Raw genomic sequence first — 20,912 nt, 5'->3', positions numbered from 1 at the left:
AAAAAAAAAAAAAAGCTTGCAAGTTTTAAATTCTTTCCCCTTATATCCAAAACTAAAAGAAAACATTATGTCTGGATGTACGCTTTAATTACCGATAGTAGAGATCATGACGATTTTACTTTGATGACCCATGTGGTGTAGAAATAACTCTTAGTAGAACTGGATGGCTTAAGTCTTGTACACACACTAGAGTATTTGATGTCCAAATTGATTGTTCATGATTGTTCCACAAAAATCTAGCATCTATACAGCTGTCCCCCAAGGTTGTTTAGTGATCTGCTTCACTGGATTACCAAAATGATTACCCCTTGTCCTCTCCCCTCTTTATAGAACAGAATAGAGATGTTTGTGCATCACTCATTTGTTATACTGTTTTACTAATAATAGTTTCCAGTAATAATTGTTACCCGTGTCTACATAGCTTCATACTTCTGTAATTGATGTGCTATTGGAGATGAAGTTAAGTTTTTTTAATAACACTCAACACTTCTGGATAGAAACATAGGAAGAGGTGTAAAGTGCAGCCACAGGCTTGTTGCAGAGATTTATGTTCAAAAGAAATGAGACAAGAAGAAAATGATGAAGAACATTTTCTGTCTATGGATTTGAAACTTAACAGTCCATTGCGTAAAAAGCACACTGACTATGGAAAAAATATTACAATATATTTACCTAATGGAAATTTTCTTTAAAAAAAACAAAACATTTCTACAATCTAGAAATGGTAAGTATGGTTGTACGAGCTGTATATATGACCAAAAGCGAATGACAAATAACAGTAGAATCAGAATTCCTAATAAAGAATCTCCTACTTTATATTTCTTTATTATTCGTTATGGTTTCTGTACATTGGATGATCCACAAATCCTAAAACAACTGTTTGCAGTTAACATTTCGTTATTATTAGGCTTTATTTTTACCATATACTAGTAATTCTAGAAGCATATTGGGAAGTGGACAGCACGGTGGCTCAGAGATTAGCACTCTGGCCTTTGTAAAACTAGGTCTCCGGTTTGAATATTGGCTTTCATGTTCTCCCTGTGTTTGTGTGGGTTTTATCTGGGTTACTCCATTTTTTCCCCACATTTCAAAAACATGCAGTTAAGTTAATTGGCTTCCCCTTAATTGACCTTAAACTGTGTTAACGACATATGACTTTGGTAGGGACATTAGATTGTGAGCCGCTTTAGACCGTTAATGAGCACCTGGCCTGTCCTACACACTGTTTTCTGGATTGACATCCCTGATTATATTGCAAAAATCCCACAGAACTGCAGTGTGAGAAAGGATTTGGATTATTCAAGGAGATTAAATGTTTTTTGTATATAGACTTGTGTGTCACATAATAGCTGGATTTGGTGCCTTTTTTTTTTTTTTTGCCGTCATTCAGGAACCTACTAATATTTTATCACTTTGCACTGACATATTACACAGCACTTTACAAATCCCATACTTATGTCACTATAGTTGTACCTAAAGTTTCAGTCCATTAAGTTGACTTTACCTTTTAATACCTAGGTAATAATAATCAAAGTTCAAAGCTAGCTCACACTGCCAAAACACCTTAGGAGGAGATGTTTGCATATTAAACGTCTATAAAAAGAGGTGCTGTCTTTACATTTATATATTTAAATGCCTGTAAACTTTAAGGCCAACATAACCATAAACATGATGTGTATCTAAATCAGTCTGAAGTATCAGTACTGTTTTTTGCCAACAAATCTAAGTCTAGGTACACATGTGCAATGGTTCTCGTCCAATAATTGGCTCAGGGCCGATATTGGTGGAGAATCTTGCGTGTGTACAAGCCTATCGTCGTTCATCATCCAAACGACCATCCTGGCAGATCCGCGGACGATGGATGCCAAACGATCCTAATGGAAGTGAAGAGGAAAAGAACTCAGCGGGGTTCCACTCTGTCGTTCACCTCCCCACCATTTCCATAGAGCAGGACAGAGCTGTATGTACAGCACTCATTCATGCATCATGACGTGTCGTCTTTTGTCACTGGAAAGGATCATGAAAGATCCTTTCCAACGACAATTGTTGCACGTGTGGTCAGCTAATGAATGGAAATTCATTTTAACAATTTACATGCGTATGAGGGTATTTGATCACAAACTGAAAAAAAAATAATTTTTAAATAGAACCTCTTTTCCAATGTAATGTATATAATGCTTAATAGTTTTTTTTTGTTGTGTGTAATTGTCCCCCCTATGTATGTTTGATTTATTCAAAAGAATGAGATCCACTTCTAAGCAGATATGTCCTATGAAAGTCTAACTGTCTCGGTTCTGAATATTGTCCTTTCTGAGCCATCTAAACACCTGGCCAATCCAAGAGAAGTGCTTCTAATAAAATAGGAGTAGCTGCAGACAGGAGGAACTACAGATATGGCATCTTATCTCATTTCAGCAGCCTGTACTTCCATTCTCAGCTTGATCTGTCATCCGCTGTGCAGGGGATGATAGGAATTTAATATGAAGAAAAATTACAGATAACAATCTAGTAATTGGCACAGCTGTAACATATGATTTTTTTTCCTCTTAGCCAAGTTTCCAGCCTTACCTACTGAAATGAATTATCAATATGTTCTCTGCATATTATGAAGGATCCATTAGAAGGAGGAGATGAATAAATAATAAGTAATGTCTTTGGTCTGCAAGTTCCGGTTTATTTTTTTTAATAGGATTATACTAAAATTTACTTTAATAGATATTAGAAGCTCACCTTCAATGCCAAGGTCAGAGTGACATAGTCAGGCATTCTTAAAAAGAAAACTATAATGGTTTAGGTAGCAATTTACAATCTTGTCTAGGTATAGAAAAACACCATAAATATTTATTATAAGTCCCATTATAGATTTTCTAGAGAGGGCACAGCAAACGCCGTTTGCTTTCAGCCTCTCTGTCTCTGATGGAAAATGCTATCTAAAGAGGATAGTAAAATGAAGTAGATGAACAAATAAGAGGAGGATAGCCTGAAATACATATGAAAAAAAAAGTCCAGTGTGCCTCCTACATAAATTATGGTATGTATTTTCGCCACTTTTATATGCAGATTTTCAGGTTTGCCAGTCTTGTCAACATCCTTGCTGACTGGTTAGTTGTTTCAAACAGCTGTAAAACCAGCCACCACTGACCTATATAGCTTCAAGTACTGTAAAGCATTTCATCCTCATGGATCACAACAAAAACTGTAAATTAAGCATGCAAAGTAATGAGTAAAAAAAATACTGTGCATGTGCAGTTCAGCCTTGACTGACAGGGTATCCTACTTCCCTACTCCTGGGACTGAATGAACTTCCATGAACCTATGCAGGAGTTACGTCATCCCAGCCCAGCCAGTCGAGTTAGCCAGAGATTCCAAGGAGGAAGTGAAGGAGGAAGAAAATGGCAGCATCCTGGGACAGAATGGGGATAGGTGAGTATATGGGGTTTAGTTCTGCTTTAGGGAAACTGCCCTAGTTGAGTTAGCAGGAAATCTTGGTATATACAGTATATGCAGTTTTACTTAAAGTTGCCCTTATCTCCTAAATTATTATAATGTCAAGATGGCTTATGGAAAAGGTTGATATTAATTTGAGCAAGTACATGCACAAACAATGCAACTGTGTTGCAGGCGTGCCCTTTCTGTATGACGTTCTTGCAGAGCTGGTAACAGAATCCAGCATATAATTAAGATGTATTATATGCCGTTGTATCTATATAACAATACACACATTGTCACAGCGGGTGCTAGGTGACTACAGGGAGGCGGAAGGCTGACCTAAAGATGGGGATTCAGCTATAATGAGATATTATGTCCTGCCAGTTTATTCATTATGCTGGAAGGTCAGCACTGCTTGTTATCCATAAACGGAGCTGATGGTGAAGCTTGCACTTTTGGGAGAATTAAATTCTGTTAGAAAACATGAAAGTTACAAAAGCAATATGCTACAAAGCAAAGTTTAGTTTCAAAAACTAGGTTAGAAATTGTTTGAAATGTCCATAAAGTGAAAAAATAAAATGCATCCTCAGAAACACCATATGATCCAATTGAGATTAAATAAAAAGATCAAGCTTGGTTCAATTTGCTGTAACAGGAAAATTTCTTCCCTGACTGCAAATAGAAAACAGATAAATCTTTAAACTGATATTATGCGATTCTTTTTTTTATATTTGTGAGTGACCCTTTATATTTTGTTTCTTTTAGAAAGGCACTCAACCCTTTTCCGAAATCTACTTATGATAATATTTTCCCAATATGCAGCAATCTTTAGCCTTCATTAACACGCTCTGCAGATACCAGCATTCTCGATAAATTGGAAACTAAATCTCAATCCTTATCTGAGTAACCGTTTCTATAGATGTGATAATTGCACTACAATAAAATTGAAGGGCCATTCTGATATTTCCATGATCAATCATCCTTCCTGTATCACATTATCAACAAAGGTCTACATGCAGTACACTCTTGTCTCCTTGGCATTTGAAATGGGAAGAACTACCTAATAAATGGCCCAGGAGTCCCTGGCATGCCACCATTGTAGGTTCACAATTTAGTTTTTGAAAGTATCACAAATATATTTTTTTATTAGAGGTCAGGTTATGAAGATTTATTGAATATGTGTCACATCCCAACAAGGTATCTTTAACTCCCAAGTATCACAAGCAAGTCACGGGACTTTTTATACACAGAGTTTAAAACAAATCAAAAACATAACGTTTGTTTTAGAAAGTTTAAAACATAAGTAAAAGATTTACAACAGTGAGTACATAACAATATAAAAACATATATTTTCCACATTGTAGCAGGGTCTCACATAGGTCAGATGAAGTCTAATTTTTTGACGCGTTTTGCGGGTCTAAACCCACTTAATCAGGAAATTATTGAGACCTAACACCACAAAGATCCACAATATCTAGTTTACAATTATAATTATTTGGCTACACTTCTAAGTGCTAAGAGACCTTGCTATGATGTGGAAAATATATATTTTTTATATTGTTATGTACTCACTGTTGTGAATCTTTTACTTAGGTTTAAACTTTCTAAAATAAAGTTATATTTTTGATTTATTTTAAACTCTGTGCCTAAAAAATCCTGTGATTTGCTTGTGATACTTGGTAGTTTTTGAAAGTATTTTATATTGTTTCTAATAGCAAACAAACGCTTACATAAAAGTAACTCTGAATAACATGGAAAGTCTACTAAAATTGTTCGAATAGAATTATTGATCTACTTTGATTACAATAGCCATAGTAGCTTCAGATGCCAGACTGCTTCCTATTCCTTACATTCTACTCTTAAATTTTTCATGCGAGTCTTTAATCCTATTCAACCTTTGTAATGAATTACTGCAATGATTGCAGACATGTGCAATGAAATCATCTTTCATTTTATTCTCTTTTTACACCAAGTTAAGCAGAAAACACAATATTTTAATCTTTTGTTAAAAAGGAGTCTACAATTGAATTACTAAATCTAAAAGTTGAAGTTGAAGCTGCTTTTTGGGAATGAATAAAGCTGCAGATATTATCCAAAACACAACACTAAATTAAGATTAGGCCTTCATTAATAGATAAGGCACTTTGGCTCAGCTATAAAATAAAGGATATGCTAAAGCTATAAAAGTTCATGTCACCCAAAGACATAGGCAATATGCCAACAACTGTCTTAATCCAAAGCAAGAGAAGATTCTGATAAAGATTCTGATTTGCACCACAATTGATTTTTTACCCTTTAACTTCAACAGAATAGAATAAGCAGCCTGAAGTAGTTTTGGACGTCATACAAAAGTCAAAAGTGGGTGAAAAACCATTAAAATGCCACGGAATTAGAAAAAAAGCCACAGAATCTTCAATGGTGGTTATGGCCATTTTTGAGTTATAGGACACCCACTATCTGTAAAACTAAACCAAACTAAGGACCAGTCCAGTAATGGGACAGCCAGAAGACTGCAAGATCAATAGTTTGTATGAAGTGATATTAAAAAAAAAAAAACAATGGGCCACGCCAAAGCACTCAGAGAATGGAGACGATAAAATATGGGTGAACAGCGTGAGAAATTCATTTTAAATTTGCTGGATTACCCAGGAGCTCCCATGATAGTCTCTCTTCTCGAATCGTAGAGAATTTAAATAAATCAGGTCTAATTTTGGAGTGGCTGGTGGCTATACAGCATTAATATGTTTTTATTTTCAAATTAATCAAACCATAAAAACAGAAAATTATTTTCAAGAGTTTTTTTTTTTTTTTACATAAATGAGAACAGGAATATGTATGGAGTCTATGTGTTTGTGTGTGCAGTAAGTCACTTCTGTTCACTTCCTGCCAGACCAGAAATGTGAGCCCAGTGTCAGCATGTCAAGGCTGATAACTGACACAGACTGCTAGATTAGGATAAAATTAGCAATTAACATTACATTTTATTGTATTCGATTCTCCCAACAGCTTTTGTCTTCAGGAACAGTACATTAAAGCCCAAATTAGCTAAACTACATTACAGGTGCATCTTACAGTCTTACATTACACACGTGCAATTGTTCTCATCCGATAATCGGCTCAGGGCCAATATGGGACGAGAATCTATAAAAAGAGGCGCTGTCATTACATTTATATATTTAAAACATAACCATAAACATGATTTGTATCTAAATCATTCTGAAGTATCAGTACTGTTTTTTACCAACAATTCTAAGTCTAGGTACACATGTGCAATGATTCTTGTCTAATAATCGGCTCAGGGCCGATACCGGACGAGAATCTTGCGTGCGTACAAGCCTATCGCCCTATTGTCCAAAGGACCATCCTGGCAGATCCACCGACGATGGATGACGAACGATCGTAATGAAAGCTAAGGGGGAAAGGGTGCAGAAGGGTGCCGCTCCATCGCTCTCCCCTTCCCTCTCCATAGAGCAGAATGGTGCAGCACCCGTTCATGCATTGTGCAGTCCTTTGTCATTGGAAAGGATCTTTCACGATCCTTTCCAGCGACTAACATTGCACATGTGTACCCAGCCCTAGAATGAAATGAATTACAAGACACTGAAAAGCTTTTGTTTTGATGCACCTGGAATTTGCTTGGGCCTTGCATGGGCCACACATAGGCAGAGAGGCCGCTGGTCTAGAGACGCGAGTGAAGCCAGGAATTGTAGTAGTGGCATTGTACTCACGTCTACAGAACAGCAGCTTAATATGAATTGCAGCTGACCCGGCGTTACTACGGTTTGCAGTAGTGACCATATTAAGAATTCTTTTGGGGGCCAAAAAAAAAGGATGTGCCGGGCCAGATTTGGCCCGCGGGCAAGAGTTTGACACCCCTGTCTTAGGTGATGGTTATCAGACGTATGTAGTATTAGGTTGAAATTTTATTTTGACAGGGAACGAATACAAGTAAATATTAGGTAATATTTAAAACACTACAGCTTAACTGTTATAACAATAAAAAGTGGAGACCCAGATTGTGCCTAAAGAGAACCAAACACATCAACAAATCAAATAACTTGCAAAAGAATATCTCCATACCAGTTCTAAAGTTTTTCTTTAAACACAGAACTATCTGGAACTTGTGTCCTTCAATAGTAGAGAAGATTTACAAGGCAGGAATAGCATATGGTCAGAAGTAGAGAGATAGACAACATGAAGAAAAGCAAAGCACCTCAGCATGTTGTGAGATTAACGTACGAGATATACACACAGAAGGGAAAGAGAACCACTTTTGTCACAGACAGAGGAAGCAAAGAAGAATGCCATTAGAAGAGGGCGCTGTGAGGAGAGCAGAGATGTCTGCAAGACTCATTATTACCTCAGAGTGGAAATGCTGGAGAGACTACATGAAGTGACAGAGACACTGTCATAGTCACTGCTGGCGGCGGAGTGGAGCGGGGAGCCGCGTATGTCATCCTGAGAACTGAAAACAAGAATATGGAAACAAAATGAAGCATGGGGAAAACACACAAGGTGCTCAGTGGTAACAAATTGATGCTGAACGACAACAAAGGGAATGTACGCAGCAGAACACTTGCTTTCTTCACAGGAGGTTTTAGAAGCTGTTTCCGTAAGTGGCGGCTGGAAGGATAACCGCGCTGACTTTGTGAAGTTTAACAATAAAGCCAGAATAGAGCCGAGCATAAGACCATCTACAGCTGTGGCTTATTTCTACACAATGCAAACAAATTCCTATGGGCTGCTGAAATGGTACTTCAGGGTGGAAGAAGTCATTAAACCTGTGATAGATCCTTTGGTCGGCCGGTGATGCAGGCCATGTAATCAGGTTGCAAATGACAATGAATATACACCAAGTGTTTCTCACTTGTCTAGTCATGAGTTTAGAGATGCCATCATTTCTTTTTTGCTGGACTTAACACCACAACTCTGTCTCCTAAATAACTCTTTAGTATCAAAAATATCTTTCATATTGCATTCAGGTGTTTTCAAAACTTTCAAAAACTTTTAAATCGCCCTACTCATGGTTTTTCTGAGCTTTCAGTCAAGGAGGCCACACAAATTTTGTATCAATATCCCTGGGCTCGGCACTACATCTGCGATAAACAGTACAGTCTGTGTATTGCACAATACATAGCAGTATTCTCCCCAGCCCCTTTTAGCCGGACGCACCACCCGGCACTTTTCAATGACCACCCGGCTGTTTTTGGGTGATTACTGATGAGAGGGGTCACAAAACAGGGGCTGCCACCCGTCTACAATTTTTTTGCCACCTGGCTTATAAAAAAAAATTCTGGGTTGAGCACTGCATAGCTCACATGCCCTACACAGACTATACTAGCAATGCCTCTTGCACTGCTTATGTATGCTTGACGCACTATAGTGCCAATGCTTCCCTGCTAGCAAACCTAGCCTCTTCTAAAACAAAAGGCTCATCACGGAATGAAACAATGGATTCCAAATATTCTATACCACCAAGACCACTTTGTGAAAGAATGCATACCCACATAAAACTGAGCTAATCAGTCTTTGAAAGATTTACCTCTGCATCCTAAACAGCAAAACTCACTAGCTTTGGTGGGTTCTGGACACCAACCACCTATAGTACGTAATGTCATCCTGCCAGGCATTGGATATGCCTTGATTACCAATAGGAAGTTGACTCTTAGGTGTAGAATGGTCATCTGTTCGTATGCAATTACTGTGCATTGAATGCCCTTTCCTAAGCAAAAAACAGAAATTTCCATAAACCTGGCCTCCCACCCCCCTTACATTTATAAGCAAGATATTTTCACCTAAATCTGCAGTCAAGATCCCTTGAAAGCACCTTTTCAGGCAAAGGAGACCACCGGCTAGTCCATGACAGTCAACCTGTAATGACATCTTTCCTCTTGTGGATGATGGGAGGACTTTACTGCTGGACAGCCAACAGCAGTGTTCTCCCCAGCCCCTTTTAGCTGGGTGCACCACTTGGCACTTTTCTGTAACCACCCAGCTGTTAGTAGTTGGTTACTGAAGAGTTACAATACAGGGGCTGCCACCTACCTACAGTTTTTTCCTATCCAGCTTAAAAAAAAAATTCTAGGGAGAATACTGCAACAGCAATACCTATTTCATGCAGGTAGTGACATGGACAAGCAAAGCAAGACCTCTCTGATCTGTAAACAGGCATTACCTGTGATAACTGGTAAGTGTAGAAATATATCCAGGAAACCCAATAAATGTGTATATCCAGGCAAACATAACCAATAAAAACACAGCTCAATCATGTACCTGAATCAGAAAGTGATGGCACTTTTAAAGGAAACCTAAGTAGGCTTCTACTTTTCCAGCTCACCGAATAGGCTGCACTGAAAACTGCCTGCGTGCCGATCCAGAATGATTTGTCAAAGAACACGGTCATCCGACAATACTTTTAAAGCTTCTCACATAGGCAAAACGTTTATTTATGATCCCCCACTATACTGATGTTGCTCATGCTTTGAAGAATATTTACCCTATTTGTTACTACCAGTCCTGTATTTTTCTTCACCCTCTAAAATTTTTAAGAAGTCTCAGGAACCATCTGTAGTTAGCCGTGTTCTGGCTTCAATGTCACTAAAGTGTCGGGCTGTTCAATATCTGAGCCTGTCCCTTTCTGCAATAAAGAACTGGCTAATGGAATATTATTAAATATTTAGATTGTTGGTCAGCATGACAGATCACAAATCAGCTTTTGACTATTCGAGTGCCACATCCCAAATAACAATATACCATAATTATATATTTTCAAAGAAGAACTTTAGTTCCACTTTAATACAGTTTTAGTTGTCTTGTTTGAGTTCTGCTTTACATTTGATGAATAGAAAGAAAACTAAAAGTTTTGTATTGGATTATGCTAGTAACATTTATATCAAGATTGGCATATCTAAAGTTTGATGGAATTACTGAAGACTGAATTCTCAAATTCCTCACTGGCTTCCGCTGAAAGGTCTCTCTGCTGGAACCTCAGCTTTGGAAATTGCAAATCATATAGCAGGAGAAGAAAAACTTTCTCATTCGGCTTCCTGGGTGGCAGAGTCAGTACCCTAGGCAGAAAAATCTCACCACTAGAATCATGAAAAAACAGGAGTGAATTACCTATGAGTGACAAAGACAGCTTTGGAAATACTTGTCCTAAAAAAACCTAGGCACCAAAGAAAAATACCAGACAACCATTTAGGAAAATAGTGCTGCAGGAAAATAGGACTCCCAGGCTATGGATATTATATTATATACAGATTCTTACAAAGCAGCAAAAATAAGCCAGTCTGATCTTTTTTAATCTTTTGGTGTCAAGTTGTTCCTTTCCAAAGCTCACAAGAAAATTCTGTTTCTAACAACATAAATACACCTGCTGGTTGTTTACATTACATACATTAAAGAAGACCAAATTCCTTTGTCTGCATTATTAAATATTTACCTGTTTAGAAGTTTTCTTCTATTGCACAGGCATTACTTAAGGGGGAAACCCCAACATGGAAAGGCAATAAAAAAGCAATGGAAAAGACTATGGGCACCCTATTAAAAAAAAAAATGAATACCATCATTCTGGTGAGTGGCCTCTCTGTTTTTTCCCATCTTGCAGAGATATGGTCCCCCCTGGTTTCCAACTGTTCTGATGTGTCATCTTACCAGCCCTCCACCATGCAACTGTGATTTCTTCCCTAGCTCCTATGTCCTAGCTCATGAGTCCTGAAGTGACACAGGGTTGGAATAAAACCACAGGATAACAACACACTACATACATATAAGTTGCAGTCACCTGGACAGGTAAGTATCTTTCTTTTACATTCTGGCATTAGTTTTTATTTTGGTAGCCAAGGGGTTACATAAAGAATCTTTTAGATCCTTAATAGTGTGTGTATCGATTAGGAAACTTAGTAGTTATTTCTTTTCATGTAATAGGCATCAACCAGAATCAGGTGAAAACTTCTGACCGATATTTTAACTTTTCTCTATTTTAAAGTGTTGGCTGAATGTTGGCTTTATATGCAAAAAGGTAATAACTCCCTAAAAGAAAGCATTAATAAAGTAGCACCAAGTAATACCCCTCCCCACCCTCCATGCTGCAAAAGATTATCTACAGCATTCTTACTTGTAAAAAACAAATCCTGGAAGGTTAAACTAAATTGATTTTTCATTCTCATGGTTCCTGAAGCCACAAGTGCCCAAAAATGTTCCTCACTGCAAAGAGAAGGTTATTTCTGAGGTATGGAGAGCAGGAAAGAAGCTTGTAAATGCTGAGTAAACAAACCAGGAAGGTGACAGATCACAAATTAGTGCGGGCATATAATGCCTTTTACCTATATGTACATCTCTCCACGATATGACCTAACCATGTATATTTGCTGCTTCAGGACAACTGCACTGTGAAATAGGAGAAATGTGTTTCTTGTACAGATGACATTACTTTAGGGCAAAAGCAGGGAGGATAACTGGGTGAAAAATAGGAAGTTTGGAGGCTGGTTTTTATTGTATGCTATGTCAGACTTTAATGCATTATTACTGCAATAATTAAGCTAAAGTTTATTTCAAAGGAAAAAAAAAAAAAACTAACGTAAAAGTCTATTGTGCTGCATACTACCCAGTTCCCAGAGATCAAGCACCGCATTGCCCTGTAATAAACTGTTTTTATCTCTGCATATTTCCGATAGAATTAAAAGATATTGTCCAATCTGCAGGAAATAGATGTCAATGGGAGGTTTCCGGACTACCAAACAAAGAATGTCTTGAGGGCAGCATTTTAATTTAATACTCTGCATTTAAATATTTTCTCTTCTGGATTTTAGGAATCCTTGACATCAGTCTGATCTGTTCAGTGCACAGTTTATGCCTATTTAAAAAAAATAATAATCAAGGAAATGGGATTTATCACATTCTTGCCTAAAGCAAAATTCAAATCAGGTAAAATAAAAATTCAGTACAGACTCACTCCTCAATAGAGAGTAAATAGGTCTAATAGAAAATGATCTTACTGTATGAATGTCATCTCGGCAGTGGCCTCTCGTTGCTTGTGTTTTGAACAATCTAGTTTTACAAGATCGTACTATTTACTGATCCTGCACATCAAAACAAGCACTTCTGAAATATGCAATTATCCTGACATGGACAAGATAAGTGTTTCTTTTAATTAACGACTGTGGTCTCTAAGTTATGTTTTCCTCATGATTGATTTCAACTTTCTGCTTTCTTTCATGTTAAAAATTATTTTTTATTTTCTACTGGAGAGTTTGGAGATGCGGGTTATTGAAGCACAAAAAGCAATATGGAAGTGTGTGGTTACTCATCAACCAATCAGATAAGATCTTTTGCCAATCTATTGCTTCTGGTTTCTGATCAGATAACTGGTTGGAATCATGCATGGATCCAAGATTGTGTTTTATACGCTGCTTCTAGTTTAATAAAACATGGCAGTATTTCTAAAGTGCTGCAGTGGTGAAGGGCACTTACAATTTCTAAAACCAGTGACTAGCATCAGAAAAAAAAATTGCTGCTCCTGGTGCAATACTTATGTCCTCCTTGACAAGGCCTCCTAATGGATCCCACCTCTGTCCTGCACCATTCAACACACCTCCAGGTAGTGCAAAGTATCCTAGGCCCACTGGCCCTGACTTATTAAAGCTATCCAGGCAGGAGAGGATACACTTTCATCAGTGAAGCTGGGTAATCCTGGAATGGATCTGGTCCAGGATTGAAAACATTTGCTAACAAACCGCAAATGAATTTTAGGAAATCCATTTCAGGTTCGCTGGATCACCCAGCTTCACTGATGAAAGTGTATCCTCTCCAGCCTTGGAGAGCTTTAATAAATCAGGGCCTCTGTGTGAGGCATGCAGGGTGGCACTTCTATGACCTCTTTCACTTAGTGTATGCTAATACAAAACTCATAATACTACAACTATTGCTACTACTTGTAAAAAAAAATAAAAATTGAAGCTACATTTATTGTATTGTTTACCTGATATGATGTTTACACATTTTAATGAGTTTTCCCCCATTACTATACATAGATCAGATTTGCAATTGAGCAGCTTATGTTCCTTTTTTTTACGTCAACTAAATTTAAATAATTCTAAATTCAATTTCCAGGTAGATGCTTCCCTAGGCAATGCCTTGGATACCCCACAGGCCACTCTCTACCCCACACAACCATACCTAGATGCTGACTCAAGAACAAAAGGTCCTCCGAATTAGCAATAAGGATGCTATAGAAAAAGGGCACTGAGAGAGTTTATAACAGGAAAATGAGGATTTTTTATTATTTTTTTTTTTGGCAACCTGTGCCAGCAGCTCTGTAAATAAAACGTTACTGCCTGGGGAGGTTATAAATCAAGACGCATAGATTATCTGCCATAAATTAAGTTTGCATAGAGTGTTATACACTGTGGAACATCATTGCCAATACGCACTCTATTGTACTATTACAATACTTCTGAACTAACAACGATGTCATAACGCCAAATAAAGAAAGGTAATGCTATAAGACAAGTGCTTTAGAAAAGCTGATTGATAAGGCCAAGTTAAACAAATATTGTCTAAATTTAAGAGGAATATGTATTCATAATAGCGTGGCATACCCGCCATTCTGGGAGGAGACATTGCTGCTTTACATCGTCTATAAAACGCCAAAAGTGAAGAGATTCCTTGCATGACACTTACTATAGAGTTTTTCAATAGGAGAGCGCTGTTTTTGGACATATGTATGACCTTGCTTGGTCATTAAAATCTATACTAAACCAATGCATCTCAACCAGAATTTTTAATGTATAGCTCATAGCCAGTTTAAGGTGCATTTGTGCCCAAACCTGGACTATGGACAATAAACCATTTACATATTCCTAAGAGTAGGATCACAACTGCCTCCGGATTAAACAATCTTATGAAACTCCCTTCTACTGGCAACCTCTTTAACAATAGTACTGCAGCGCTAGATCTTAAAGAACCATCTTCTGCACATTTGACAACTGCTGCCCTTATTGACTGCCTATGGAGCTGGGAGAGGAGTTTCTTGGCGAGAGGAACCACAAACTCACGAGAAGTGAGAACTTAGCCTAAAGCTGTGCTCCAGGCACCCTACCAAAACTAATTATTGACAATCATGTGATGCTCCAGACTTTTCTGTAGAATCCTTCTAGGGGTGTCCACCTCACTTGCTTTTAGATGTGGACACTTGCTATGCCTTTCTGAATGGACCAGAAGTGCTGGACAGGCAGGGACCAGTGATTCTGGGTGCAATGGCAGTGGAAGATCCAGGGGTCCCACAAAAGTAGACATGGTGGTGCTGTTATGGGCTCTGGATGGCATATTTAGAGGAGTATACATATTTTCACAAAAGAAATACATCAACCCCCGTGGGATGGATTACAGGGGTTAAGGCTAGTGAAAGAATTTTAGTTTTAGCAAACTAACAGCTGTGGAACAAGCCATCTATGGCATTTCCAGCAGCTTTAAAAGTAAAGTGAAATATTTTTAAAGACCCTCAGAGATCACAAAGACTCTAGGGCTAGTAGGCTGCCAAGAATTGCTCTTTGTAGAAAAATAAAGCTGTGTCTGTGTCCTGAATTTGAAATTCATCCTCTATTCTTATAGTAAATATGGGGGAAATTTGCAGGGTATATGCCTATATGGACTTGGTAATATATGTAAATAGTGTGCATAATCAGGAAATAAGAACACATTATGTGGGTCAACACAATTGTGAGTAAGGCAATTACAGGAAATGGCCAATAACCCTGCCCCTGTGCAATGCCCCCAAGAACCAGCATCCGCACAAAGCCCCCAAGAACCATCATATGCCCTTTTGAAAGCTGCTGCCCTATGGTTTAGACAGTGACAAAGGGACAACAAGAGCAATCCCTCAAGAATCTATAACTAAAAAGGGTGGAATGGATTAACCATTTCTCTCTAGGAGAATTAATGTAGAAACAAAACTACTATGTATACCATTTGTATCTCAATTTCCTCATGTCTTTCAAGAAACATTTATCAGAAATGTGCCACCACTTTCATAATAGACTACATAACAAAAATTATTATTGTGCTGCTGGGAAGAAAATAATTGCTGGAATTTTTAAAAAATTTTTTTGCTACCCTAAGAGCTCATAGCCTGAGAACGATTATGATACAAATTAAATCTGGTATGTAGAATTAAAAAAAGTTTTGGACACAAGTACAGAGGACACCCACCAGCAACATGATAATTATTTTAAAAAGAAATATACTATGTATATATAGTTTGGAGAAAGAAAAGAAGAGAGGTTTGTGGCTCAAAATCTGGTTTTGTAAATATTTTATGTATTGAGTACAAATTGTGGGAACTAACATACATACAGATCAATAACCACTCCTGTTTACCATTGCACAGGATATCTGTTACTTGATAGGTATACAAATATGCTCCCAGCAAAAAAAGCCAATTTCATTAGATTAAAGAAAATAACAGAAAACTGTGTTTTAAGCCGTATAGCATCCGACACGTTGCACCGTAGATAGGCTTCTTCAGGGATTTGATCTTCTACAGGCTTAACAGTCTGTGTGTATACATAAATGATATAAAGCAAGTATCAATAATAAATAAATATACACACTTCGAATAAAAGTATAAACATGCATACAGATAAACATAGTAATATATATAGTATAATCAAAATAGCATAGTCAAAAAAGTGTGAGTATATATTATGGCATTATACTAATCAAGTTAAAATGATGAATTCAATAGGTAATGTCTAAAGAAAAACACTTAACATGTGTATATGGGGGTTCCCAGCTGGTAATTATTCCAAATGTACAGAGAAAATCAAATTACAATAAATATATTAGTACTTACAATCTTGGTGTAGACAGATCATAGCCAGAAGGTGCAAGAATAAAGTTAGTGACATGTAAAAAGATTTAGTTGTAATGGCGACAGTATCTAGGTAAAAATGAATTGGTTAGTGCAAGGAGACATCATGGCCGAATAGGAATGTAAATTGTAGTACCTGAAAAGTGTACATACCCTCAATTGAGATATGTGTGGAAGTGTATATTATATTATTATTATTAGTAAACAGGATTTATATAGCGCCAACATATTACGCAGCGTTGTATATTAAATAGGGAATACAGTTAAAGATTCACTGTACAAGAACTTAGGTTTAATCCTAACCTAAACTTTAAACCTAAATTCTTGTACATGTGAATCTTTAACTGTATATACACTGCCACACGTATCTCGATTGATGGTATGTACACTTTTCTGGTACTAAAATTTACATTCCTATTCGGCCATATACATTCCTTGTCTCCTTGCACTAACCAATTCATTTTTACCTAGATACTGTCACCATTACAACTAAACTAAAACCAATGCCATTAATTACACTTTATTTGACTATGCTAGTTTGATTATACTATATAACTTACTCACTATGTTTATACTTTTATTCGAAGTTTGTAAATTTATATATTACGGATACATGCTTTATATCATTGTATGTATACACAGACTGTTAATCCTGTATGAAACCAAATCCCTGAAGAAGCCTATCTATTGTGAAACACGTCCGATACTATATGGCTTAAAACACCGTTTTCTGTTATTTTCTTTATTGTGATTAAATTGGCTCTTTTTGCTAGGAGCATATTTGTATAGCTATCAAGTAACACATACCCTGTGCAATGGTAAACAGGAGTGGTTATTGATCTGTATGTATGTTAGTTCTTACAATTTGTACTCAATACATAAAATATTTACAAAACCAGATTTTGAGCCACAAACCTCTCTTCTTTTATTTGTCCAAATTTATATCTACCAATTGGAGAGGTGCTCGACCCTACTGACTCAAAGTAAGGGGAACGATCATCTCTTGTTCTTTATCCATATATAGTTGAATATAAAAAAATATAAAACACCTGCAGATGACCCATCCTTTTTTATCATGTCCTATTTAATTGAATCTTAGCAAAATGATGGAATAAAAAAAAAACTCTCATCGTGCAATACAAGCTTTTGATAATCAATGTAAGCTGAATTGCCAGCCACACTTGGAGTGCACAATAGGTTTTTTCCAACTGCAAAAAAGTAGCTCAGTGAAGCCTAAGTGTATGAAAATCACATTAATAGGAAAAATTGCTTGAAGCACATACCAACTAATCAGCTTCCATCTGTAATTTGTGCAATTTAAAAAACAGGTTGCCATTGGAAATATTTTTGTACTTTGCATATTTTTTTAATGCATTAGCTCCTATATTCTTCATTTTATAAAGGCTGTGGTATGTACAGTTTACCAAAAGGAGTACAAGATTACAAAGGGTTCCGAAAGTTGCGCTCTTACCTTGTGCTAGATATATCTTCTTTAGCTGTGGCATCCAAGGTGGCCTCTTCTGTCTGCTGGGTTTGCCTGTCTTTCCCGTTACTGTCTTTCCTTTTTAACACTCTCGTCAGCTGAGAACTTGAGGCCCCAACAGCCTCTTCAGACTCACTGTCAGTCCCTATTTGTGAACCTGAGGTATGTGCCAGGCACTTGGAGGAGTTGGAGTGTCTTTGTTCCTGTCTACCAGAGTCTTTTTCTAGTAACAAAACAGGGGGGGTTTCAATCAACACTTCTTTAGCAGACATTGCACACTCTCGTCTCTCTAAATGGCCAATCTCTTTGGACTTTATTAAGCTATAGGAAGCATTTATCACTTTACCTGGTGAATGAACAGTTGTTAAGCTTTCCAAGCCATCCTCCCTTGCATCGTCACAACTACCACAACATACGCATGAATTAATTAAGCAGTTTGTGGCCGCTAAGCTAAGTTTGTGGGCCTCATCCCCTTCATGACTTGTTAAAGGGTCTGAAGAGACAGGGGAGTGACTGCAGGCTAGATCCAGTGAAGTTTCTGGAGATGAAGTTGAACAAGATTTGGGGTTGAAGATTACAGTTGCTGAGATTTTCATTCCACCAGTTCTGTTAGCAATAATTTCTGCTGTCTCTGCATCATCACCATTCACATCCCAGCCATTGAGGTATACCTGCGAATCTGCCACCTCTAAACAACTGCAAGAGTTCTGAAGGGTAGCACTTGACATGAGTATTTTAGTCCCATCAATGTTGTTATTATTGCTTATATCACTTTCGGTTTCCTTCAAAGGATCAATATGGTCCACCTCCCTATTTTGTACAATTGTGTCTTGGCACCGAGAAGTCTGCTTAGGGTTGTAAGAGGAACGGTTAATCCAGGCGCTTGTATTTTCAGAAGTTCTTCTTCTGGAGAGCCCATCCAAGGCTCCATCAAGGTCTTCCATGAAAAAAACCCTATCCTCATCATCGTTGAGGTGATCTCTAGGGCGTCTGCATGGTGAGGCCTCGGTGCTGGAGCTAGCCCTGTGAGCGGGTGACTGACAGACACTTGGTGGCGAAAGTAAAGAAGACATTTCATCGCCTACTCTGTGAACCATCATATTAAGCTGCTCTAATTCCTGCTCATCATACTGCATAGAGCAAGCCAGTTCTACCTCCGTGTTCTCAGTTTTTAGTGAAAGTGGTTCTTCTGAGGGTAAGGCAGCAACTAAGACAGGAGAGATTGCTGAGGGCACTTCTGGGTCGGTCCGGACCGGAAACTCCATATCTTGTGATATGCAAAGGTTCCGTTCTAGAGTGTGCAGCTCTTCTTCTGTTAAGGTCTGAAGAAGATCTCTGCAAAAATTTGAAAAAGAGAAAAGGCAATCACTCAAGTGCACTGAAATTAACTGGCCATACAACACACAAATTGCAAATTTTAAACAGTTTAATTTAAAATAGTCTAAATGCACATTTTCAACCACAACTATATCAGACAAGATGAAACAATGTCATAAATAATGGATTCCAAAGCATGGCTCTTTTTAAAATATGCATTTAGAAGATGTAAAATTCTTTACCTGACATGACTGTACCAGCTAGGTTGTGGCAAAACAAAAACAAAACATAGCACATGAACATACACAGGATATCTAGTGGTGACTTTTGCAGGAATCCACCCCAAATTAGGTCATAGACCTTGCTCTTGATCACCACGAGGGTAGCAACTTTGTTTGGAAAGAATGGAAATGCCGCCCTATTTTCTTTTGCCCAATAATCAGTAACTGGAAAGGTCGAGAGGAAAAACTTACTAAAGCAACTTGTCACACTTGCCTTCTTCTCACTAAAGTGATGGCGTCTTTCTCCTGCGCATGCGAGCAGTTCTGAATTTGGGCTCCAGATTTAAACACTATCGCCCTTCCACCAGCCAATAAAGAGATAAATTCTTAATCGTCCTTCGCTATGTAGCTGGCTCAGACAAAGCTCAGCGTTCGTGCAACTTGTCCCCACTACTGCCGAGCACCCTAGCTCAGCTGAGCATTCACTATACACCTGTCAATTGAGGGCTTTCCCAGTCCAGCTCCTGTGCTAACACCCTTGTTGCCCAGTCTGTTGTTTTCCTGTCTGTTGCTTTGTGGTGTTCCAGTGTTCCCCTGTGCCTGCGGGGACCCCCCTGTCACCCGTGCCCCCTATTTCTTTAGTGATCTTGTGTCTATTTTTTTGCATTTCTGGCCTTTAACCCCTGGCTTCGTTCCTGACCGCTCTTGCTTACTGCCTGCCTCCCAGTACCACACACTGTTCTGCCCACCCTGGTGTGCCCAAGGACAGCAACCTGGTAGCAGCTTGCAGCACAACATCCTCACCTCTGGAGGCTCTGGAGAACACCAGGCTGCTGCTTAGATTCTGCACCTTGGCTTCTCAGGGCTTCTACCACCATTGTGCAAGCTCTCAAACCCCCTAGAGGTTCTGTCACTCCCAATGTAACAGAACTCCATATAAAAAAAATAAATAAATAAAAGTATATAACTATTCTTTGCAAGAAGCAGGAATGAAATGATCATTATCCAGCAAAAGTATGAGCAATTCATCATGCCTTCTACCCCCATGCTTCTGCTATGGGCTGTGTAAGACAAGAGAGCATTACTCCTCGAACACCCCCTCTTCACAGAGAACTATATATAGTAATAAAAAACTTATGTACATAAACAAGGCACCTGACAACCTAGATGTTGTATATTACAACTAAGTGGACCATATTCCCTGCAAAAAAGCCTAACACCCCCAAAAGAGACCCCTAGTATACTACTGGACCTTTTTTTTTTTTAGCATGTTGATGAGGGGAAAAAGAAAAGGAAAGGAAAATATCAGCAGAATAAACTAACTTTATAAGTTACACAGGTATACATGAGATCAGTCAGAAGCAACCTCTATAATTAAGTTGCCATAGCACTGCTATTAGATGAAATGTGTGGTAAAAACGGGACGTTTCTCTAAATGAAATCATCGTATCTGCTAACAATCTGCTAATCAGCCAGAGCTGATCCATAAAAAGGTATTACATTCATTTCACACTGAGCCTAAAGCAAGATAAATCATCAATCAGTGACAGTAAGATAATAGCAAGATGTTATCACAGAGCACTTCATCAGGACT

General features: G+C 38.0%; 1 protein-coding gene across 6 annotated transcripts in view; it reads right to left on the bottom strand.

Annotated features, from left to right (window-relative positions):
- Positions 1-20,912, bottom strand: part of ZFYVE28 (zinc finger FYVE-type containing 28) — a 142,233-nt gene that overhangs the window by 21,249 nt on the left and 100,072 nt on the right. For 3 of the 6 annotated variants that reach the window (XM_072406548.1, XM_072406549.1, XM_072406553.1), the window contains exons 8-9: positions 17,769-19,115; positions 7,790-7,894 (exon numbers count right to left, since the gene is read on the bottom strand). In XM_072406548.1, coding sequence (XP_072262649.1) covers positions 7,790-7,894; positions 17,769-19,115 — 1,452 coding nt within the window. The remainder of the gene's footprint in view (positions 1-7,789; positions 7,895-17,768; positions 19,116-20,912) is intronic. The other 3 variants (XM_072406550.1, XM_072406551.1, XM_072406552.1) reach the window with 2 other exon arrangements.

Source organism: Pyxicephalus adspersus, chromosome 3 (assembly GCF_032062135.1).
Source record: "Pyxicephalus adspersus chromosome 3, UCB_Pads_2.0, whole genome shotgun sequence".
Lineage (NCBI taxonomy): Eukaryota > Metazoa > Chordata > Amphibia > Anura > Pyxicephalidae > Pyxicephalus > Pyxicephalus adspersus.
Note: the sequence above shows the minus strand (reverse complement) of the source record. Positions and strands in the feature narration are given on the sequence as shown.